The sequence below is a fragment of the Herpailurus yagouaroundi genome, unplaced genomic scaffold (genome assembly GCF_014898765.1).
Source record: "Herpailurus yagouaroundi ecotype Mexico unplaced genomic scaffold, PumYag 77, whole genome shotgun sequence".
NCBI classification, from domain to species: domain Eukaryota; kingdom Metazoa; phylum Chordata; class Mammalia; order Carnivora; family Felidae; genus Herpailurus; species Herpailurus yagouaroundi.
The window spans coordinates 16,777,509-16,801,110 of record NW_024412388.1 but is presented as its reverse complement, the minus strand read 5'-3'; the positions used below and the strand labels follow the sequence as shown (position 1 = coordinate 16,801,110).

Sequence of the window (23,602 nt, the reverse complement as noted above, 5' to 3'; positions counted from 1 at the left end):
AAATAGGAAACTGGGGCAATCACTTGGCGGGGTCACCTAGCTGTAAGCCCAGGCAGGACTTGAACTTGCGTCTGTCTGATTCAAGAGCTGGCGCTCCTGCTATTCTACACAACCCGCCAGGATGCTTCCCACCTGCTGCGGCAGAGCAGCGACCGAGACCGTGGTCTCTGGGACTGAATTGCCCTGCGTTGAATCCTGGTTCTATCACTTACTAGCTGTGCCATGTGGGGAAAGTCACTTACCTGCTGTGTGTGTCAGTGTTCTTATCTGTGAAAGGGGAACATAATTGTACCGGTTACAAGAGTTAACATGAGTGTGCCGCGTGGGCGGTGATTACTGTTGCTCGCAAAGCCCCCACCTTCCTTCTTCTTTGCCCGTTACCCCCTCCCCCTTTCCTCTTAGCCGGCTCAGAGCATTGTGGCTCACGTTTGGGTGAAGTAAGGTATGGCCGGCTAACATGTCCTCGGCTGGACTTGCAGGAGCCCTGGATTTCTGGCAGATCTGGGAGCAGGAGGGCACAAAAGGGGCCCCTGTTAAAAGGGTCCTGCCTGGGGAGGGGGTGGCTCCGGTGGGGGAAGGGCGGCAGGGTCAGGAGTCAGAGGAGAGTAGGTGCTGCAGGAGGGCCAGCTGGCTTGAGGCACCACTGGAGACAGACGCTTATTTCTTGGCCAAGGCCGGCTTTGCCTGGGTCCCTGCAGCAAGACCAGCTTGACCAGCAGGCAGGTCCGCCCGTGGGGTGAAGCAAGGGCCGTACAGACAGAGCCAACTGCCAAGGCTCGAGAATCCCTAAGGTCCGACGGGTTTGGGCGAGGGCCTTGGGGGACTGCGGAGGAGGCTTCACTCCGTGAAGGGGATCCCAACAGCTGCGGGTCGCCAAGGAGGCCGGGGGTCTACAGGTCCAGCAGGAGCTTTGAGACAAACAGAAGCAGACTCCGATCCCCGCTGTGTACCTGCAGCTACTGACCCTGAGCAAGTCACTTGCTCTCTCTGTGAAATTCCCACCTGTGAAATGGGGACAATACTTTGTACCTCCTAGGGTTTGCGGCGGAAACTGGATGAATTGATGTACGCGACGCAGCAGGGCACGGTTATTCGGCTGCGGTGTGGTTATTATAGAGTCGAGTCAGAGGCCAAGACGATGGTGTGTACTGAAAGGATTGAACAGCAGAAAGAAGGCTCAGGCCCTGGACTAGAGGCTCCTGGTCCCTGTTGGAGAGTCTGGGGTTGGAACGAGTCATCAAGGCCAGGCCTGAGGCCCAGGAGATGGGCTGGAGCTGCACCCAGTGATCGGAGTCCTGAGAAACAGGCCAGCCTCCGAGCCGGCTGGTTGCCATGACCCTGTGTGATAGGCCAGAGTGCCTTAAATCCCTCCTACCCCAGGTCAGGATTGGTCTTGGTGGATTGGGGCTAGTAGGAGGGGCTGCAGCAAGCAGGTGGGGGTTGGAACTCTGGAGTGGCCTCTGCCCGTGTACTTGGCCAACGAGGCACCGCTTCTTTATGGAGTGGCCGCTGTGCACATCGGGCTCTGTGAGGTTGAGAGGTGGACAGGGTGAGGAGCCTCCCGCCTAGCTGGGCAGAAGGCGTGGGCATGCGTGAAAACCAGATGCAGGCCGTATGTGCTCAGACCTGCACACATAAGGAATGGGGTTGGGTGAGGTCAGAGGAGAGATAAGAGTGAGGGCAGGGATGGCCCGGCTTCAGGGAGATGATGTGGCTTGAGTGAGACTGTGGAGGACGGTAAGATAGGCAGAGGAGAATGGAACCGTGGAGTGTAAGGGCGCTGAGGTGGGACGACTTTCCTGGGAGACAGAGGGCCCAGGGGTCCGGAGTCAGATTGTCCAGGAGAGGGAATGAGACTGGAAAGCCAGTCCATGGAGAGCCTCGAAGGCCAGGCTCAGGGGCTGGGACTATATCCGGTTGGCAGTGGAGAACCGCTGAAGGTCACTGAGCAGGTTATTGAAAGTTAGGGCGTTGGTTCTAACGGGATGGCTGAGCTCATGCCAGGCTGGGAAGGTTTTGGGGGGGGGGGGGGGTGCATGTGGGGAGGATCAAGAGGGAAGGGTCTTGGTTTCACGGTGAGTTAAGACATTGGAGGAAGACCCCTGGATCCCTTGGCGGGGGCGAGGTATGTGATGTTGTAAGCAGGAAGCTTATAGTGGCTGACTCGATACGTTGCCTCGAAAGAGGTCTCGGGTCATCAGTGGACAGAGCCAGGTCTGCTTGTGCGATTGAGGACGGTCCCTTCATCCCTCCGGTGCTCAGTTTTCTCCTCCGTAAACTGGGTGCAATGCAACCTGTCTCCCGGGATGAGGGTGAGGATTCATGAGAGAGTGAAAAGGTCTAGCCCAGTGCTCGGCGCATAGAAGTTGCTCCCTAGCTGGTGTTCCCTCCCCGTCTCCCACTATGTGGCTGTCACAGAGCTGGGCACAGAATCTGGCTCTCCAGACACCTCCAATCAGATGCAGTTTCTGTTTTCAGAGGTCATTCATTCATTCACTCATTATTGGTTGTACAGTCGTCCAACCAGCATTTAAGCAGCATTTCTGGGCACCTACTATGTGCCAGCTGCTGGGACGCAGAGTTGAATTAGACCACTTCCTTGGCCTTTGAAAATTTTATTTACTCATTCTTTCAGGAACATCCATGGAGCCCTTCTGTGTGTTTTGGCTGGGTGGGGGAGTGGTGGGGGTAACGTGAGCATTGCTGGTGGGGGCGGGGTTGGGGAGGGAGGCAGTCAGCCCCACAGCTCATGCCTCCACATCTGGGAAGAGCAGGAACCCAGAGAAGATGCTGTTGGCACCTTCTATGCCCACCAGGGAGTTCTTGTCAGTGGCCTGCAGGAAGACGTTCTCCCCCTGCTTCAACTTGAGGACCATGCTGCCCGTGGAGACCTGGAAGGTGTTGTGGACGTAGTCACAGAAGGTAACCACCTTCTGCATTTGCTCCCGGCCCCGCATGAGGTTCACGCAGAGGTTTCCTCGCGAGCTGGCATGGTAGGTGAAGTAGTAAATGCCGGGCACCCTGCAGGTGAACTTGCCGCTTCGAGATTCGTAGTTGTTGTTCAGGTTGGTGATCACCTGGTCGAAGCGGATGGCCTGGTCCCGCCGAAGGGCACTGTTGATGGTCCTCTTGGCACTGAAGGCGATTTTCTGTGTGGCCTTGTAGTCTCCTGATTCACCCTTGGGGCCGCGGGCTCCGGGGGGCCCTGGGGAACCTTTGGGGCCAACGGGGCCCTTGGGGCCTACTTTTCCTGGATTCCCAGGAATCCCTGGGTCTCCCTTCTCCCCAGACTCGCCATGGTCTCCAGCCAGCCCTGGCAGCCCTGGAAAAGGAGAGACGGGAGAAATGATGGGCCAGAGAACCACGGAAGGAGCCCCGGGCTGGGAGGCAGGGAGCCTGGCCGTGTAACTTCTGACATGTCCCTGCTTCTCTCTGGGCCTCAGCTTCCCTGGCGGTGGGGGTTCTCCTTCCAGCCCAGCTTTCTGAGTCTGCGATGTGCCTGGCAGCAATGGGAACTGACGCCCGAGGTGTGGAGGGTGGTGTCTCCTTAGGGAAAGTGCTGGGCCTACCCTCCTCACCAGCTCATCCAGGCTCCCCTTGTTTGGGCTTAATGCCTGGAGCGGGGATGTGCTATCCCTCTCCACTCGCTCCCCCAGGGCAGACATCTTTAATCAATCCCAGCATTCTTTCCTGTGCAGTGGGCCACCCCAAGCAGCCGCTGCCCCTTGGTTCGGCACAGCGTGAGATAAAACCTCTTTTCCAGTAAAGTGGTGGAGTATAGTGGCTGAGAGCACAGGCCCAGGGGACAGATGGATGTCCTCCTGCCCCACCTGCCATTATTCATCGGGTCACCTTGACGGAGGCACGTTCTCCGGGACTCAGCGTCCTCCTCTGTACAATGGGGACGATGGTAGTTTGCGAGATTGTGTGGGTTACACGCGGTTATGTGAGGACGGTGGTTGGTTTTGGTTAAATGAACGGATGAACGGCATTTTCTGGGGGTGGGGGTGGGGTTTCATGGCAGGAAGTCTCCTTTGAACCCTGTGACAACCCCACAAAGTATCTGCCGGCATTGTATGGGTGAGGAAATTGTTGAGAGCTGGGTAGCCACTTCCCGGGGAGACAGCCACTGCAGTGGTTTTCTGTCTCTCTACCCGGAGTTAAGGGTAAGAGAGCCATGGCCTGATCTCAGCCTCAACATTTACTGGGCTCCCTTGGGCAAGTTGATAGCCTTCCTGGGCATCAGTTTTTCCGGCTGTAAAATGGGAATCAGAATCACCTCCTTGCAGAGTCATTGCAGGGGTCGGGGTGGGGGGTGGGCCTTGGCAAGCCGATGGATTTGTGGGGGCTTGTGCGATCTCTCAGGTAGGCAGCTGTGACTGGGGGGGGGGGCAGGAGACAGGGCCTGGCTCGATGACATGGGAGTAACCCCAAAGCCTGCAGTACCTTTCTCTCCTTTTATCCCTGGGGTCCCGGGTGTGCCAGGAGAGCCCGGTGCCCCGGGAATGCCCGGGATGCCGGGGATGGCCGGGTGCCCGGTGCAGCTGCTTTGGGCCCAAGAGACCTCAAGCAGAAACAGCAGCATCAGCAGCAGCAGCAGCAGGGATGCTAAGACGCCATCCCTCACGGTCTTCATCACTGGCCCGGCTCAGCTACCTCCTGCAGGGGTGGGGGGAGAAGGTGGAGTGGGTTTTACCACCATGGAGACTCCTCGCGTTTCTTCACTCATGCATCCGCTCGTCCGTGCGTTCACCGAGCGTGTGCCAGCTACCAGACCGGACCCCGCGCTGGGTGCTGGGGTAAGAAGGATACGGCCCCTGCCTTCACGGAGCTGGCCTTCGAGGGGAAGGCAGGCAGTAAACAGGTCAACATTGAAGTAAATGGAAAGAGAGACAGTGCAGAGCGATCTGTGAGAAACGTAGGGTGCCTGGAGGCAGAGTAACCAGGCTTGAGGGGCGGGTGGATGGTTTTCTGGGAGAAGAAGTCCTCCCATTAGGAACGTCTTCTAGATGGGGGCAGCGTCTCCGAGAAGTGGTGTTCAGGCCAGGACCCAGAGGTTCAGAAAGGGCTGGGGCAAGAGGAAGTGGAGGCAAAGGCCTAGAGGGAGGACAGAGAGCCTGGAGTGTTGAGGGCCAGCTGGGAGGCCAGTGAGGCTGGAGGGGAGTGAGGGGTCAGAGGGATGGGAGGTCAAGGCTGTGATTTGCGGGCTTTGGGCCACTTGACATCCTCAGAGCGGCCCTGCCTGGAAAAAGCTATTATTTTCATACCGACGAGGACCCTGAAGCTCAAAGAGGCCAAGACACTGGCTCACGGTCACACGGGAAGGACTGTAGCCAGGATTCAAACCCAGGCCCGTCTGGCTCTGAAGCAGGTATCCCTGCCAGCACCCCAGGCCATCTCTGCTGATGGGATGTTCTCAAGGTCCCTCCGCAGGCCCCGGCGAGTGGGAAGGGCCGGCCCCTGCCGAATACCAGGGAACTAGGAAGAACCGAGCTGGTCGGCACAGCCAGAGCCCCTCAGCATGGATTCTCAAGACGGAAGGGCCCTTAACATTCTAGTCCAAAGTTTTTTGAAAAATTGAGGTGACATTCACATAATATAAATTTAACCTAAAACGATTATCTTTGCATAAGTACCCGTTCCTGGAGGTTTTACAAAATGACAGATTTGACAACTTCAGTAATCCATGCATTGGGCACTTAGCCAGGCTCTGGGCCAAATACTTTATGTGCTACTATCTCATTTAATGTGGTCTTTACAACAGCCCCTCCCGCCCCAATGAAGCCCCCAGCTCTCTCCTTCTACAGATGGGGAAACTGGGTACTGGAGAGGGCAGGAACCTCCATCAAGGTCACACAGCTGCCTTGTGGCTGGGATTCCAACCAGCCTTTCCGAGCACCTACCACATCCACTAGACCTTAAAACTCACAGGGTGTTCTGCTAGGAGGCTGTTAAGCCTGGTGGTTTAAAACGTGGGCTTTGGAGCCAGACAGCCTGACGGGGGCTCATGAGTGGCTGTGTTTTGAGCAGCACTGGGTACGGGGCTGGCGCTCGGTGAAGGAGGCTATTTTATGGTTACTGTTCCCGCTGCTGTTGCTGACCAGAGAGCAGGATGTGTCAGAGGCGGTGGTGAGAGGTCTCTGGGGTCAGAAGGACAGCCGCGCTTCCAGGGTCCAAATCAGGGTCCACTCGCAGGGGAGGGCCCCAGGCAAATCGCTTCTCCTCTCTGGCGAGTTTCCCCTTCCATGAAATGGGGATAATACTAATCCTTGCCACATAGGGTTGGTGGGAGGATAGATGATGTAGGCCCTGGCACGCCAGAAATGCTAAAGGAATATTCGCTATTTTTGTATTATCCCTGCCATCCAGGAATCCCCAGGCGTTGGGATATGATGGAGGATGGTTGGAAAAGTAAAGCAGGGGCCAGCCCCTTTGGGAGATAGGGCTCAGGGAGAGGAGATCTCAGGTGGGTACAGCCCAGGGGTGGAGAGCGGCAAACAGGGGGTCGGGGTGATGGGGACAGCAGGTCCAGTGAGACTCAGGCTTCCTAGGGAAGCAGAAGGTGGCAGGGGGAGTGGGAAGATGCATCTCAGGGGCCGCTGAGTCTCAGAGCTGGGCATCTGGTCCGAGCCCTGCCCTCGCCATCCATCACCACCGTCGGCCTTGCCCCTCACATCTTTCCCATGTCGCCAACCCTCCCCTCTCCTTCCAGCCCCGACAGCTCCTTTTCCCCGACTTGGAGTCAGACCGAGGAGACTTCAAACTGCCACCTCGCTGTATGGCCTGAGACAAGTGCCTTAACCTCTCTGGGCCTCTTTGGCAGAGTTAACTGCTACCCACAGGACCGCCAGAGGACGGCAAGAGATGGCATCTGAGAGGAATGAGGTCTCTAGTGTGGTGTCTGATCCCACGCCCGCCTTTATAAACATGCAATTAGTTATCAGACCAACTAACCACTAATCGCAGCTCCACCTACGAGGCAAATTCGTTCCTTGAAAGAGTCAAGCTGAGCTATTCTCAGCAGACGGAGAGCGAATGAGAGAAGGCAGGTGCTGGAAAAGTGCTGGGCTGGGTGAAGGGGGGCCTGGGTTCTAATTCCACCTCGGCCTCTGACATATCTTGAACCAGGTAGTTCGCTAAGCGCTGAGTGAGCTTAATCTCCTCCAGGGCTCCTAGGGCCCCTAGAACGTTCCATCATTCCCAGAGAGGGTCTAGGATGAGAGAGGTTACATGACTTGCCCCAGGTCACCAGCATCTAAGACACAGAAGCAGGACTCAGCTTGAGTCTTGGTGATTCCAAAGCCCTTATGTTGGTGGCTCCCATTTTAGGCTGCACCCATCACCTGGGGTCCCGGGCAATAGTAGATACCCAAGTGCACCCACGGGAAGTTTGGTTCCCCAGGTCTGGGGTTGGGCCTGGGGGTCCACACTGTTAATCGCCCAAGGCAGAGATTCAAAGTCTACACTTTGGGAATCATCACCCTCCACCATATTGTCCGGCTGGCCAGTCCCCCCAGGTCCTGAGCCCCGTCCTCACCTGGGAACCTCGTGTCCTGTGGGGCCGCTCGGCTGGGCAGCAGTGGGGCTGGGAGCCAGGAGCCTGCTGCTCTCGGTCCAAAGGGGAAGTTCCATTCCCCTGAGACAGGAAGGGCCTTCCCCTGAGGGCCCCCTCCCATGGGCCCAGCAGGACGGCCCCCTCCACTCTCAGCCCATCCGGCAGTTTCAGGCCGCATTTCTGCAATCGGGAGGGGTTTACTGTAAATGCGGTGGGTAGGTGGCCACTTTGGTTTCGCCAGCTCAGCAGCTGTTGGGGGAACAGTCTGTCCTGGGAGAATGTCCACAACCGGTGGCTTGCGTGCCAAGGCCCCTGACCTTGTGATCCCCTACAGCAGACGTAGCTGTTCCTCATTGAAACGAGAACATGGCTGGCCTGGTGCCTGAGCCCTGGATTTGGAGTCAGGAACCTGGATCCGTGATCTGGCTCTGCCACTCATCAGAGTGTGATTCCTAAGGTCTCAAACGGGGGTCTGAATGTTCTCAGCCAAGAGAACCCAAGGGAGCCCCCATTTCCTCTGCTCTGTGGTGGGACTATACCTGCTCTATAGATGGCATGGGGCACTGGGAAGCTCATCTGGGATCGTGGAGGGTAAAGCGTAAAGTGCAGCACACATGTCAGTTGTTAATATCACGCCATGTCTCAGGCTTCCCTTTTCTGGGTTCATCTACTTCTGCTCTTGCCCTGTTCTCAGAAAATTATCTAATAATGAATTTTAAATGTGGTTATTATTTATTTATAGCCCTTCCTCTGCTTCCAGCAGGGCTCGACGCTGATGACGATAATGGACAGAGGCAGGGGCTTATTGCTTGCTGATCCTGGAATCACACCAAGTCAGGGCTGGAGCTCCTTCCCCTCACCTTATGTATGGGAAACTGAGGCTCGGAGGGGAGAAAGAATAAATAGTTACCACGAGCCTCTCTGTGCTAGGGGCTGGAGACAGACCCACAAGCAAACCAGCCATGGCTCCTGTCCCCAGGGGAATTGCTTCTACTTGGGGAGACTGGTGTTCAACATTGAATGACACAGTGGTTTCATGGCTTCTGTGACAAATGTCAGAAAAAGGAGGGGACTGCCGGAGCCCACACCTCATACAAGGGGCAGGTGCAGGCCTCAGAGCAAGGCACCCCTGGCCCCAGACTCTCGGCCTGTTTGCGGAGGCTGCATCTAAGGCACCGTGATGCCCCTCACAGGGATGGTTGCCCAGCTGGCACCAGGAGCTGCCATAGGTCAGGAGGGCCCTACTTGTGCTTGGAGATAGAATATCTTTGGGCTTGTGGATGCTGATTGATGGAAATTAAGTGTTACCTGCAGTGGGTGTTAGGGAAGGAAAAGACTTATTTGATAAAACCAAAGGGTCTCTGGGCTCAGCCAACTATAGACGGGAAGGGACTTGGGCTGGATGAGGAGAGAAAGGCAGTGTATTCTGGGCAGGGAGAAGGGTGGAGCTCTGTACCAGCTGGTCTCTGAACCTAGAAAATTGTAGATTCGTAGGTTGCGGTTCCGGGGTCCTTCTGTGGGTTCCCAATGGCAATGGGAATAGGTGAGCTTGAACTTGGGGTAGACAGTTTGAGACTAAGAACAGAAAGAAGCAGGGAGCAGAGTATGGGCATGGGCTTTTGCAATCAGCCCCTGCCAAGTTTAAATCCCAGCTTTGCCTTTTTCCAGCTATGTGGCCTCAGGCACATTTATTGGCCTCAGTTTCCCAAATATGAATGTGGGGGCATGGGTTGTGGGGGGCCAGTGAGGTAACCTGGCATGTCCAGGGCTCAGCTTTTGGTAGGCCCCCGATGCAAACCTAGGGACAGTGCTATTTTTATGAAGAGAAGGCCGAGTTCTTGGAGCCTGGGAGCATGGGGAGCCAAGTGTGGATCAGGGACCAGGCGCAGAAGGGTCCCTGGACCGTGGCCCCTGAGTAGGAGCCAGCTGGTCTCTGTATCTGTGAAATCATTGCTCGCATCCCTGATATAGGGGGGATGATCCCTACCCAGGGTGGGAGAAGAAACTTATAAACCCTCCATATCTTGTGGTCAAAAAGGCGTGTCTTTTTCCTGTCCCTGTCCCAACCTCCCTTGCCTGCCCCCCCTTAGAAACCCTTGCCAGGTTTCCCTCAGCCCAGCAGACAAGCTGGCATTTTCAAAGGCCTGTCTCTCCTGACAAAGAGAGAACAACAAGGAAACAATTATGGAAAACAAAAATGGCAAAAAAAAAAAAAAAAAAAAAAAAATTGTCGCTTCCAAAGTACAGGTTTCTGATCTGACACTGTGGCCCACATAAACGGTGTATTGATTTTTTAAACAAAAGAGAAATGAGAAGAAAGATGTATCACTCGGGGCACTGCTGGGCAGACTGCTAAGTGGTTGATGGAGGAGAGTCATGAAGAGAGTGGCCCTGCGACCCGGCCAGAGGCACCCCGTGAACCAGGCTGGGTTCCTAGGCCTTTGCCTCTGTTCCCTCTTGCGCGCGTGTGTGTGTGTGTGTGTGTGTGTGTGTGTGTGTGTAGCCCTCCTTCCTTCCCATATGGGGTATTTCCCATGCCCCTCCTATGTGCTAGGCGTCTATCAAAGTGGCCTCAGGGATACTCACCGTCCAGCGGAGAGGGCAGACGTGTCAGTGAGTGAGTGTATGAAAACCAGCTAGAGGACCATGTGCTTTATTTTTTTTTAATGTTTATTTATTTTTGAGAGTGGGGGAGGGGCAGGGAGAGGAGGACAGAGGGTCCAAAGCAGGCTCTGCACTGATAGCCGAGAGCCCATGTGGGACTCGAACTCACAAACCCAGAGATGATGACCTGAGCCAAAGTCGGATGCTTAATTGACTGAGCCACCCAGGCGCCCCGAGAGCTATGTGCTTTGACTTCACCTGGCCAACGACCTACTCACCCATATCCCTGTCCTCTGCAAACTTTTATGAAAAAAAGCCTTGATTCCAGAAATCTTTTTTTTTTCTTGTAAACAAATCTGCAGATGATTTTGCTCTGCCACCAGATTGGGGAACCGAGGCTCTAAAAAGACGGGAGTTTGTGATCCAAGGCTCTGGAGGTCACTGTGGGGACACAAATGGGAAATTGGGGAAGGTTCCCGTGGAGGAGGGGTGATCTTTGTGTTGAACCCTGACAGTTGAGTGTGTATTGTCCAGGTGGATGAGGATTCGTGTGAGGGGGGGGGGGGGGCTGTGCAGGATCACGGCAAAGGCGTGGGGGGTGTGAAATGTCTCCTCTCACGAACAAAGGAGCCAAAGTGGACGGAGGTAGTCGTGGAATTAGGCCGCAGCCGCCTGTTGTTCAGCCCACCTCAGTGGGCTGGTGCCTCTGTGAGCTCCACGGGGCCTTGTGGAACCAAGCTGAGATCCCAGCTAGGCCCAGGCAGGTTCTCCTACGCCTGAGCGAACTTTGGGTCTCCCTGGGCTCCGAGGCTGGACTGGCAGTCTGCACAGGAACGTTATGCTTTCTATCATTTTTGAATTTGAACTGTCAGCCCTTCTCATGGTCACCACAGTGGAAGTGCTGTGGCTAGTGTCTAACCTCCTGGTCCTCCAGCAAGGATCATACTTGCTGGGCCCTACCGTCAGGAACCTTGCAGGGGAAGCCTGGTGGCTTGTGGGCAGCAGTGGTGTTAGTTGATCTCTTGGAGGCTCCCAGAGTTTGCCAGTATTCAGGGTGAAACTGGGGACAGAGTCTCACTGCCTCACTGATTCATGCCCATCTCAGAGCACCGTGATGAATATTAATGACTTGATAGATCGGTTAGCATCATGCCTGGGGTATAGTGCTCAATAAATACAATCTATTAAGATTTTTTAAATGCACTCATTCATTTACTCTGCTTTTAGTCACTCATTTACCCACTGTTCATTCATTCATTCACCCCCATTAACTCATTAATTGGGTACAAATCCATTACAGATCTGTTCTTTGTCTACATTGGGCTTACCTGAGCCCACAGGTGCTTCCAAACTTCAGCATAGGTCAACATAGGCCTCGGAATTCAAACACTCCTGTTTGCCTGTGAGCACAGATACCTTTAATGACAGTAGCACCTGTCACCCAAACAAGTGACAACAGATGGCACATTGGGGACCTCTTGCAGCCTTTAATCACACTGGAGCATCCCTCTCTGAAATGGCCACAGGACGCTGAGTGTCTTAACACTGGCACCAACCTTTAACTGAACACCAACTGGATGCTCTGAGTCTAGAGCCCATGGGTGGCTGTGACAGGTGCAAAGCTGAGGATGAAGAGGCCTGCTCCTTTGAGGACTTGGCAGTGAGAAGCCTGAACCGTGCCACATTTTTCCATTTATTTATTTATTTATATATCACCTTGCCTTTCTGGAGACTCGGGGGAAAAAAAAAAAAACCATCGACAGGGTTAGAGGGTGCTGGTTAAGTCTCAAAGCAGTGACTCCTGAAGGAGTTCGGAGGAGGGAGAGAAGTTGGGGCAAGGGCGTCAGGGCGGGCTTCCTGGAGGAGGAGTCCATCAGGTGGGGAGAAGGGCCTGGGCACAGCGGTTCTTGCAGGGAAGCTGAGGGGAGCGGGGCGGCCCCGGGCCTGGAGCGGGCCTGGCTGCCCTAGTCAGGAAAGAGCAGGAAGCCAGAGAAGACGCTGTCCGAGCCTTCGGTGCCCACCATGCCGTTGTAGTCATTGACCGCCAGCCATACCTGCTCACCCGCCTGTAGCTGCAGCAGCACACCGCCCGAGCTGACCTGCTTCCTGTTGGACAGGTGGTCACAGAAGGTGGTCACCCTGACACCACTCCGGTACAGCAGCACGCACAGGTTGGCCGTCTGCGACGTGTGGTACACAAAGTAGTAAAGACCCGGGACTCTGCAGGTGAACTTGCCGGTGCTTGTGTCATAATCGCCCTGCGGGTTGGTGATGGCTACGTTGAACTTGACCAGGCTGTTGGCCGTGGGGTACTGGGATGTCTGCCGTGTGACCGTGAAGACAGACTGGTGCTTCTGCTTGTATCTGCCCTCCTCGCCCGGCTCCCCAGGGGGTCCCATGAGGCCGGGAACCCCTGGACTACCAGCCGTTCCCGTGGGGCCATTTTTCCCGGGATGCCCAGGTGTGCCACGTTCTCCCTTCTGACCCTTGGGTCCTTGAGTTCCAGGGATAGCTGGGATTCCTGGGGAGAGAGTAGGTGGGAAGGAAGTGATGGGGCATGGGACAGGAACAGGGACCCTGGGTGTCCTCCAGGGGACGTGCCACCAGAGTTTGGTCTCTGGAATGTCCTTCTCCAGATGGACTGGATCACCTGGGGGTAAGCATGCAGAGAGTTGGAGGGAGGCCCTGGTTGGGGTCCGGCCTCCCCCATGGACTTGTTCTCCGAGCGCTAAGACGCTCCCCTGTCTCTTGGCTTCAGTTTCCACACTTACGGTGGAGAGGGTGGGACTCGCCAGCCTCAGGAGGTGTCAGAACCGGGCAGGGTCTCAGAGAGCACGTCAGAGGCCTTGACTGTCAACCCACAGCCAGCGTGTGGCCTCAGAGAGCTTCTGTGTGGCCTGCACGGTGTTTTCTTAAACGTTTTATTTAGAGCCCAACATTAACAAATCCAAACCTCACCTGACAGTTTTGCTTCTGAGTGTTTCTTGACAAAAATCAGAAGATTGGTCGGAGGCCCATTTCCTGGAAAGCTCATGAAACTTATTCTTTAGGCCCCATTAACTTGCGCTGGCCCCTTCAAGGCCCTTTGCCTAACATTACTCTTAAAATTTTGTCGACTTTTTATGTTGAAATAATTATAGATTCACAGGAAGTTGCCAAGAAAAAGGGGGGGGGGCAAGAAGAGCCCATGCATTCTTTGCTTAGTTTTCCCCAGCAGCACATCTTGCATAACTAAAGTACGATATCAAAACGGGAAAACTCGCCTTTGGACGATCCACTTTGCACGTGCATTCATTTGCACGTGTGTGTGTGTATAGTTCTAGTACAATCTTGTAGCACGTGTAGATTTGTGTCACCACCCCCTTCCCCGCAGTCAAATGTACCTATAATTTTGTATTATTTTTTAAAGAGAGGCCTCAATATTTTATAAGGTTCAGAGCCCCACAAAACCTGTATCCCTTCCTGAGATGGAACCACCCCAGGCCGGCTTAGCACATGGGAATCACTGGATGGAGCCCAAACAGAAGTGGCCCCCACCAAGGGGGTTGATTTCTCCAGCTCCCCCGGCCCCATTCAGCCCACTGGAGCCCCTATGACGCCTGGGCTGGTTCCATTTCTCTCATATTACAGATGAGGAAACTGAGGCCAAAGACTTGCTCAAGGCCACGCAGCCATTAGGAGGTGGAGTCAGGATCGAAAATCAAGTCTGGCTGAGTCCCAGTCAGAGGATGTGATTCTTGTGACAGCCCTGATTATCTGAGCCTCTGTGAGATTTTTCTCCCCTTTCCAAACTGTACTCATCTTTTAGGGCCTGGCTCTAGTCTCCTCCTCCAGGAAGCCCTCTTTGGCCAACTCTGCCAGCCCTCATGGCCGTTTCCTACTTCCTTAGGGTTGGGTGTCTGTGCAGACAGACCTATCTGTGACAGATCCTCTATGGCTTGTGAACCTGTTCAGTCCCGGGGTTAGGAGAGGGGGATGAGGGTCCAACAGATATAGGCTAAAGCTGTGTGACCCTGGGCAGGTGACCTCCCCTCCCCAAGCCTCTACTTGCCTAATTGAGGAAAGGATATAACAGAGATCCCAGAGAGCTTCTGGGAGCTTGGAGTGGGAGAAGGCATGTGCTGGGCACCTCATAGGAAGTGCTCCATAGGGTCAGCTCCTGGTGACGGTTGTCAGTGATGCAGGGCCATGTCTCATCCCTCCAGACAACTGATTGGGAGGGGGAGGACATGCACTGGGGAGGGGCCTGAGAGGCAGGGGAAGGTAGTGACTAAAGGCACTTTGGAGCGGGACAGGATTCCACAGTGTGACTTGGGCAAGTTCCTCCAACTCTCTGAACCTCAAGTTTGACATTTGTAAAATGGCAGTCAGGCACTTTTAAAAAGGATTTTGGCCTCAGTTTTCTCACTTGCAAAACAGAGTTAACAATTTTATCTACCCTGTAAGGTAAGCATATGCTGAGCATTTGGAACCATGGCTGGTATGTAGTAGGCGCTCAATAATTGGTGGCCATCCGCCACTGAGCTGTGAGATGGCCAGAGGCAGCGTGCGGTATGGGATCTCAAAAGATGGCAGAACGGAGAGCCTTACTCGGCTCACCTTGAATGAGAGAATTCCTTCTGCCCATTCTATTGCCAGGAGAGAAGATGACGGTGGGGAAATCCCTAAGGACGTTCCTTGCCACCGGCCTCCCACACCCCCACTGCCTCTGCCAACAACTCCCTCCATCACTTCTGCCCAACCTCACCCCAGTCTCACCCATGCTGGCTCCAGACACGCTGCATCCTGGATACGCACCTTCTGACAAACAAGTCGCCCCCAGACTCTGGTGCTTGCTCAGCACCAGGGCCCCTTCATGTTCTCAGCCCCCTTGGCTCATGCTAGGGCTTGCCCATCAATCTGCAATCCTGACTTCTCACTCCCCATGGCCCAACTACCCAGGATCCCAAGGAGACGGGTGAGCACAGATCTCCCATAAAAACAGTGAGGACAACAGCTATACCACGCAGAGCCTACACTTACTGAGACCTACCACGTGCTGGATGCTGCTTTAGTAGGAACTCACTTAATCCTCCCCTTACAGCACCCCGTACAGTAGGTACTATCTCCCCATTTTATAGATGAGGAGACTGAGGCGCTCTGCACAGGGAAGTGGTAGGGCTGGGAACTGAAGCCCAGCCCTCTGTGCATTGCGGACGTTCCCTACATGCCCCCCCCCCAGGGGTCCGTGTTGCAGGGCAGGTGATGGATGGGGGAGCTGTAATAAACAGCACAACACTTTAGAGTTTGTCAAAGGTCTTCAGGTGGGTCATCTCCTGTGATCCTCCCTGCCACCTTCTGGGGCAGGTGCTTTTGTTCTCTCCCTGGTGTCAGATGAGAAACTGAGGCACAGAGAGGGGGAATATGGAGGACCAAGGCCTGGGCTCTGAGAAAAGAGGGGTTACACCTGCTGGGAAAGCTGGACTCTGTCCTGGGAGCAGGTGCATCCGTAGGGACTGTACTTCTCGCCAACAAGTCACTGCCCTTCTCCCCCAGGTTAGCGCCAGATGCACACTGTGCCTGCTGCCCCCAGGTCTTAGGTGACCCCTCCCCAGAAGCCCAGCAGACTCACCTGGCTCACCCTTGGGCCCCGGCAGGCCATCGTGTCCGTCCTTCCCTGGGGCCCCCGGCAGGCCTGGCATCCCGGGGATCCCGTAGCAGCCTGTGCTGGCCTGGCCCCCAAGTGGCAGCACCATCAAGAGCACCAGCAGGTTTAGTCCAAGGGGGGGCCGGGAGCTGGACACCGTGTCCATCCTGGGGAAGGATCTGGGTAGGGAGAGAGCTGAGTTGGCCCCCTGGCCCCTCACTCACCCTCCTCGCTGGTCTTTTGACAGCCCTCAGGAGCCTATAGGTCCCTTCCCCAGGCCTCATGCCCCTTGGGTCCTGGGACCACAGGATGGATGGAGGATGGGGCCTCTTCTCTGAGCCGGGACCTTTAGCTCAGCAGTGATGGGGACCCTCCTTCCTCTCACAAATCAAGCTGTCCCCATGTTTCAGGGAGGTAGCAGGGAGAAACTGCCATTTGCTCCCTCTCAGCCGGGGTCTTGGCCTCACCTGGGGGTGGCAGGATTCTGGTCTGATCACAGAGGTATCCTCAAATCTGCTTCCCCTCTCCCCGACTGGAGGACACGGTGTCAGAGCGGACACAGCAGAGAGGGCCCAGAGCAGGCTGGGCGGCCCCCTCCCCTCTGCTCACCCTGCCCCCAGTCCCACATCCCCTTTCCCATCATTTTTCCTGACTCAATACTTTCTTTTCGGTACTGAGCTAGGCTGACCCTGTGTCCCCCCCCCCCCCCCCGCCCCGGATCATGAGCGTCTGAAAAGGGGAAATGTCCCCTCCCCCGGATCTGCTGAAGCGTGTGTGTGTGTGTGTGTGTGTGTGTGTGTGTGTGTCCAGTTCAGCCCATCCCCGTATGTTGGCATTTACAGTGCCTGAGACTCAGCTATTTTATAATATTCCTAGGAGGAAGTTATAATTCCCCCTTTACAGATGAGGAAACTGAGGCCCAGGAAGGTGAAAGCCTTTACCAAAGGTCACACAGCGAATCCATTCTTGGGGTCCAAAGTCTTGCTCTGCTTAGCCTCATATGCACTTGTCAAGTGGCAGGCCTTATTCTAGAAACTTCCATTTGCCCCTCCCATTGGTTATACTTGGAGGTGGACACCCAGGATGGACAATCTTTGATGGCAAGCAGCCTGCTGTGGTGGGACTCTGGCTACAGAGTCAGTGGCCTCAGATCTTCCAGCCCTGCCACTCCCTTGCTCTGAGGCCCTCAGCAAACCACTGGCTCCTCCAGGCCTTAGCCTTCCCATCTGTATACTGGGTGGTGGGGAGGCCCAGGCTTCGCATGTCGGTGCTTCTTCCTTTGCTGGGGCCCTTGACGATCCCAGCCTCCCTGCACCCCTGCATCTGGTCTTGCAGCCTGTGGGAGCTGGTGAGGCGTTGCTGGTTGGGGCCAGTTTGGGCAGAGCCGAGAGAGGCTCCTCTCCTCTCTTCCTCTTCTCCTCCTATGAGATTCAGAAGAGGAAGGGGCTGTCGAGCAGTAGAGGGCTCCAGCCCTGACCCCACACTTGCCACCCGTGTCACTCGGGGTGAGGGGTTTGACCTTCCTGAGCATCAGGTCCCCCTCTGTGAATGAGGGGTTCCAATAGCTCCCATGCAGGGCAGTGGTGAGGACCCAGTGTATGATGCATGTACAGGGCTTGGGCTGGTGCCGGGCATGAGCAGGAGTTCAGAGCTCTGTCCCTGCCTCACCAACTGACCCTTAGGGCCTCAGTTTCCCAGTCTGTCCCTCTACCCTGTGGCACAGGGCTGCAGAGTGTGGGATGAGCGCAAGGATGTGAATGTCCTTGACCCTGAAAGTCCCCAGCAGGTGTAGGGCTGGGAAAAGCATAAATGGTAGACACAGCACTGGCAGGGAGGCGGGGGGCCTGAACGGCACCTGGGGCTCCCATCTTCAGTTCTCATCTCGTTTGCGCCTGGGTCTGTCTTGTCCAGCAGGTGGCAGCCTCAGCCCATGCTCAGCCCACCCTTGCCCCAGCAGCCAGGCCCAGCCTAGCTCTGCCCGTTCCTCCATCCAGCCTGGCCAGTGATTTGCCCAGTGAGGGGGAGGGCGGGCAGGGTGTGCAGTGTGTGGGTGGAATTTAGAATAAGGAGCAGCCAGACTCCCTGCACTCACATTTCTGTAGCCGGGTCTCTTCCACCACTTACGGGGCCCGCACTCCTGACATCTCTGAGTCCCATTGCAAGGAAAGGAGGTCTCCACTTTGGGGTCAGGCAGAGCTGGTTCAAATCTAGGTCCTGCCGCTTTCTGGCAGGGTGACCTTGGATAGGGATCTCCTTTCTCTGAACCAGTGAAGAGGGATTGCTGAGATTAAATGCATCAATGGCTAGGAAATGTCCAGCCCATCGTAGATACACAAAGATGGGCTTCTTTTCCCAGTCCGTGGGAGAGTGTGTTCTGGGCAAGGAGGCAGAGAGCTGGGGCAGAGTGGAGGCCTGAAGGAGGCAGAGAGGCCGTGAGGAGTCCAGCACTATGCTGGGGCTACAGAGGGGTCACTCTCTTCTCCCCAAACCCCAGAGGCTGTCGGTGGGGGCAGGGCAGGGCAGCCCCAGGAGAGGGTCTTGGGTGTATGTCAGAGGCCAGGGTGCTGGGGAGGGGGTGGCATGTGAGGACTCCCGGGCCGCTTGTGTGTCAGTTAGTGGGTGGGAGACACGGTCCCCGTGGCTCAGAGGACGGCCCAGTGTAGTGTGACAGGGTCAGCGTGTGGGAGAACCGGGGCATTTCTAAGGCATGTGCGTGTTGGAGAGTGAGGAGGAGGTGTACCCCTGCGTGTCACCTGTATCCCAAGTACGACTGTGGGTTTGAGGGTGTAACTAGTGTGCACGTCCAGGGGTGTGCACGGTGTATCTAAGGGACTGGGTTGGTGTGCACCGAAGAAGGGGACTCCTGTGCCCGTGTTTCAGTGGGAAGTAGGTCTCCGTGGGGGAATGTGGGTCACGTGCAACCTGAGGAGGACGGGTGTGCCTGCGTGGTGTGCAGGTGTGTGATGTGCGCACAGCACAAAGCACAGATGGCTTCCTTTGAGAAAATGTGCAGGGCAATGGACAGCCTAGGACTGAACTCCTGGTCTCCTTATTGTCTTCACATACGGAGGACATAGTGAGGCTTCTTGCTTCCGAGTGTTCCTGGACAGGCTAAGTGGGACCCTGGGAAGGCACCATGAGAATTCCAGACCTTCTCAGTTGCAGCCCGGGAGGGACGCCCAGCGAGCAGCAGCCCCAGCCTCACATGCCTGCCTGAGTGGAAGCCCAGGGCCGGACTCAGGAAACCTGGCTTTGGGGAGGACTGCTGGCTGCCCTTGGGCCGATTACCACCCCTCTCTGAGTCTTGCCCATGTTTTTCTGGCTCAAGGTTGGAAAGCACGTGTCAGGCTGTGGCTGTGGAGGCTGGCAAGGGTCGCGGTTAAACACGCAGGCTTGGGTAAGTAAGCCTTACTAGCCTCACTTGGCTAGTAAGACTTGGGTTCGGACCCCAGCTCCTCTACTTAAACGCGACCTTGGGCCTTCTATCCAGCCCCAGACTGCAACCTGCTTCGTTATCTGTAAAATAGGGTCGTGATACCCACCTCACCCCTCAGCTGTACAGATTGAACAAAGCATAATAATACCTAGGACTTACTCAGCCCTTACTCTGACTCAGGAACGGCTCTGCAATTTTCATGTATTAAGTCACTCAATCCTCTCAACAACCCTTTGAAGTAGGTGCCATTGTTATTCCCATGTTACAGATAAGGAAACTGAGTTCACTGAAGTTATATAATATGCACGTGGTTGGACAACCGGTAAGTGGTGGCCCTAGGTCCTAGGACTCCCAGGACCTGCTAAATACCTGCTGTAAAATACAAAACACTCCGTAAGCACTCCGTAACTGTGGTCCTTATGCTCCCTCCCAGTGCCCAGTGTAGCAACTCAACAGACGCTCAACAGACACGGCCTCAGGTATTTATTGTTGGAAGGGTTCGAAGACATCAGTCTCCTTGCAGCGTGCAGCCAGCGGCAAGTTCTAGGGGCCCCGGGAGCCAGCCCTCTCCCTTCAGACAGCTCAAGCAACAGCACCCCCAGGCAGAGCAGACCATAGCAACCAGAGAGGTGGAGTGAGTGGGCCAGAGTCACACAGAAAAGGAAGCATGTGAGGCCAGGGTCGGGAGGCTCCTTCCCTGGTTCAGATGGATGGGAAGACGAGGAAGCCACTGAAGACGCTGTCCACCTCAGGGCCCTGGTAAATCCGGCCCTGGGCGGGGTCTCTTTCCATCCAGACCCGATCGCCACGCTGTAACTTGAGAACCGTGCTCCCGGACACCATCTGGAAGATTCCCTTGCTGTTGGTGTCACAGAAGCCCAAGGAGCGCTGGGCCTGGTCCCTCCCAGAGGACACGATGGACAGGCAGATGTCCCACTTGGACACCACCTGGAAAGTGAAATAGTAGTAGCCGGACACAGCACAGATGAACTGGCCCGTGTTATTATGGTACGGGCCTTCCTGGTTGGTGACGACCGTGTCGAAGATGACGATGTTGCCACTCATTGGTGGGTTCCGCCTGATGGCCGAGAAGGCTGGCCGTGGCTGGTCCTTGATGTTGCCCGGGTTGCCCTTGATGCCTTTCACTCCCGGGATGCCAGGGAGACCCAGGGAGCCACTGGGCCCAGGGAAGCCCATGTTACCAGGGTTTCCAGGGGGCCCAGGGTCCCCCTGGTCTCCTTTAAGGCCCTGGATGCCCGTCCGGACACCAGGTGCCCCTGTGGGGGAGAAAGGCCAGATCTGGAGTGAGAGTCCAGTGTTCCCTAGTCCTCAGGGAGATGGGAGCTGGGAGATGGCCCGGCTGCTGTGCAGTGGAGGATGGGGGAGTGCCTGGGCCTTTAAGACCTTGACTCTGGCTGGCTGTGTGACCTTGGGCAAATGTTCCAACCTCTGAGCTGCAGCTTCTTTATCTATCAAGTGGAAAGAAGTGCAAACAGGCACTTGGGAAGCTGTCAGGTCCTGGCAAAAGCAGGACACTGGCTCATCCACTGTGCTTCTGGCCGGCCGTGAACTCCACACCCCGCCAGGCCACTGACCCCGATCCCTTTAGGGCAGGACTACGTACAGGACGCCTGGATGCAAATGCTTGCAAGTGTCTCTGCAGATCTTTCTGGCCTGCTGCCGACTGGGAGGCTCAAGAGAATTCCCTGAGACTTCCTTCTCCCACTCTGGGCACGTCCTCCTCTCTCTTCTCCTTCACCCCCAACCTGTTTTCTAGACTGAGTTTCTGATGCCAGAAGGGGCTGGCAATGGGGAAGCGGGGACAGAGTTGGGTGTGGGGGGCTGGAAGGAAGCCGAAAGGAGAGTGGCCATCGGTCGATCCTCTCTGTGTGCCAGGTGGGGTTATTTCTTCGGTTTACAGATGAGGAAACTGAGGCTCAGAGAGGGTCAGTAACTTGCCCGAGGTTACACAGCAAGAAAAGTCTCCTGAGTCTAAGGGTTAGCACCTTATTCATCCTGGTAACTTAACAACAGCCCAGGAGTGTGCACTTTTCCAAGACCTTTCTCATTCATTGCTTGTAGTGTTCCATCCTCCAGGGAAGGAAGGGGAGGCCAAAGAAAGAGGACTCAGGCACCTGGGTGGCTCAGTTAAGCGTCTGACTTCGGCTTGGGTCATGATCTCACGGTTTATGAGTTCAAGTCCCACATCTGGCTCTGTGCTGACAGCTCAGAGCCTGGAGGCTGCTTCGGATTCTGTGTCTCCCTCTCTCTCTCTCTCTGCTCCTCCCCCGCTCACTCTCTGTCTCTCTCTCCTTCAAAAATAAATAAACATTAAAGAAAGAGGACCCAGGCAGTAAGGGGGATATGGAGGGGCCTGGCAGCCTGGGGACATGTCCAGAGAGAAGACTAGGCCCCCTCAGCCTCTGGGACCAAGTGCAGAGTGCGCAGGCGTGGGGGCCCAGGTGGATTCCCGCTTCTTGGTGCCACCCCCAAGTCTCCATCCTGGAGGCCAGGCCAGGCCAAGGGAGGAGGGGCTGGGGTCCAGAGGGAGGTACTCACCTGGCTCCCCTTGCTCCCCCTTGAGGCCTGGCCGTCCGGGTCGGCCAGGCGCTCCTGGGGCCCCAGCCTTCCCATCTGGTGCTCGGCACACATCCTGGGTCACTGTAAAGGTCAGGGATGTGGCCAGCACGCAGACCACCAGCCAGCCCCATGGGGCCTCCATGATGCCACTGTGGAGACATGGGCCAGAGTGGGCATCACACCCTCACACACACCCAACTCATACACTTGAACCCTACGCCCACAATGTTCTGTACTCATCCCCCCACCACCGAGGCACATACACTCCCTCGAGGGCCTCTGAAGTCTGCCTTCCACCCAGCTCCAGGGACCCCGCACATATACACAGAACCAGAAATTTGCCCAGACACACACACACACACACACACACACAGCTGAGCACACCCACACAGTTACATACTCAAACACACAAACACAGCCTCTCATCCCACACCTGCACACCACGGCGAGCGAACTCAAAATCCACTGCACGCTCCTGGAAGCACAAACCGACACCCAAATAGACTCCACCTCTCACTCCCCCAGACACACACATTCATATACTCCTACCGATGATCAATCCCATTGAACAAATATTTATTGAGCGCCTACGCCTTATTTAATTCACACTCTCTCACCCAGATGGCAGAGCTGTGCGTACGCACGGGGATTCACAACCCCCTGACACAACACATGTGCTCACTCCCCTACACATTCGGCCCCTTTCAGCGCCCGCTGTACCCTCTACGGGGACCCCTCTCCTGGCTCCAACACCCCTAGCCTCTCCCCAGCTTCCTGTGTTCTGGGGGGGCCGAAACCTAGGAACTCTGGCTAGAGCTGATGTGTCTATATTTCCACCTCCCACTGTCTCCCAAACCCAAGGAATAAAGGTCCCCCCACTCACTTATTCCGGATCTTGGATCAGTGCCCCTTGCAACCCTGTCCTGGCACAGAACCGGCTGGCAGTGTTCTCCCTCCCTCCCGCCTCGATTGTCCAGCCTCCTAGGTCAGCTCCCCGGGCCCCCACCCCCTCAGGCGCGGGCCTCACCTGCCTCAGCTGGCAGTCAGTTCAACTGGATGCTCCTGTCCTCCACCCAGGGACCCCTGTGGGACACCCAGCAGGGGTGGCGCCTGTCCGGCTGTGGCCAAGTTTCACATCCCTTCTGACTTCCCCTTGTCCTTCCCTGGACCTGCCCCCAGCATTGCCCCAGGGGTCAGAAGCCTACCAGGGACATTTTGAGCAGACCTCAGCAAGACTGGGACACTGAATGTCCTACCCCAGCCGCAGCTGGCGTGGGGGCAGGGACAGCAAGGCAGGGGTTGGGTACTGGGGGGATGTGAGAACCAGAGAGGCAGAGAACATCAGGGCTGAAGGAATGTTTTAAAAAGTCAGGAACTTGGACTGATCGTCAAAAGCTTGGAAAATACAGAAAAATACAAAGGGCAGTGTGGTAGTGATGGGAAACTCAGTAATCAGCTTCCTAGACCTGCCACTTCCTAGCTGCCCTTGGGAAGTTACTTAACCTCCCGGGGCCTCAGTTTTCTTTTTTCTTTTAAACTTCTTTTTTTTTTCTTTTTAACATTTATTTATTTTTGAGAGACCGAGCATGAGCAGGGGAGGGGCAGAGAGAAAGGGAGACACAGAATCCCAAGCAGGCTCCAGGCTCCGAGCTGTCAGCACAGAGCCCGACGTGGGGCTCAAACCCACAAACCGTGAGATCATGACCTGAGCTGAAGTCGGGGGCTTAACCGACTGAGCCGCCCAGGCACCCCAACGGGGCCTTAGTTTTCTTAATCATAAACTGGGAACGACGGATTCTAC

The 23,602-nt window shown here is 55.7% G+C and overlaps 1 protein-coding gene across 1 annotated transcript; it reads right to left on the bottom strand.

The window, feature by feature from the left end:
- Positions 1–2,599: 2,599 nt before the first annotated feature.
- LOC121027843 (uncharacterized) lies at positions 2,600–22,959 on the bottom strand. The gene is made up of 9 exons (XM_040471528.1): positions 22,829–22,959; positions 21,781–21,950; positions 19,926–20,498; positions 16,253–16,274; positions 15,771–15,964; positions 12,127–12,680; positions 7,538–7,735; positions 4,447–4,648; positions 2,600–3,322 (listed from the first exon to the last, which is right to left on the bottom strand). The coding sequence occupies exons 2-9, from the start codon at positions 21,941–21,943 to the stop codon at positions 2,748–2,750; spliced, it is 2,481 nt and encodes an 826-aa protein (XP_040327462.1). The 5' UTR covers positions 21,944–21,950; positions 22,829–22,959; the 3' UTR covers positions 2,600–2,747.
- Positions 22,960–23,602: the final 643 nt, after the last annotated feature.

Excerpts from the sequence above, each read along its gene's own strand:
- LOC121027843 (XM_040471528.1), bottom strand. The coding sequence starts at position 21,943 with ATGGAGGCCCCATGGGGCTGGCTGGTGGTCTGCGTGCTGGCCACATCC. Across the intron at positions 20,499-21,780 it reads GGGGGAGCAAGGGGAGCCAG|GGGCACCTGGTGTCCGGACG; the intron begins GTGAGTACCTCC and ends TCTCCCCCACAG. Across the intron at positions 15,965-16,252 it reads CAGAATCCTGCCACCCCCAG|ATCCTTCCCCAGGATGGACA; the intron begins GTGAGGCCAAGA and ends CTCCCTACCCAG.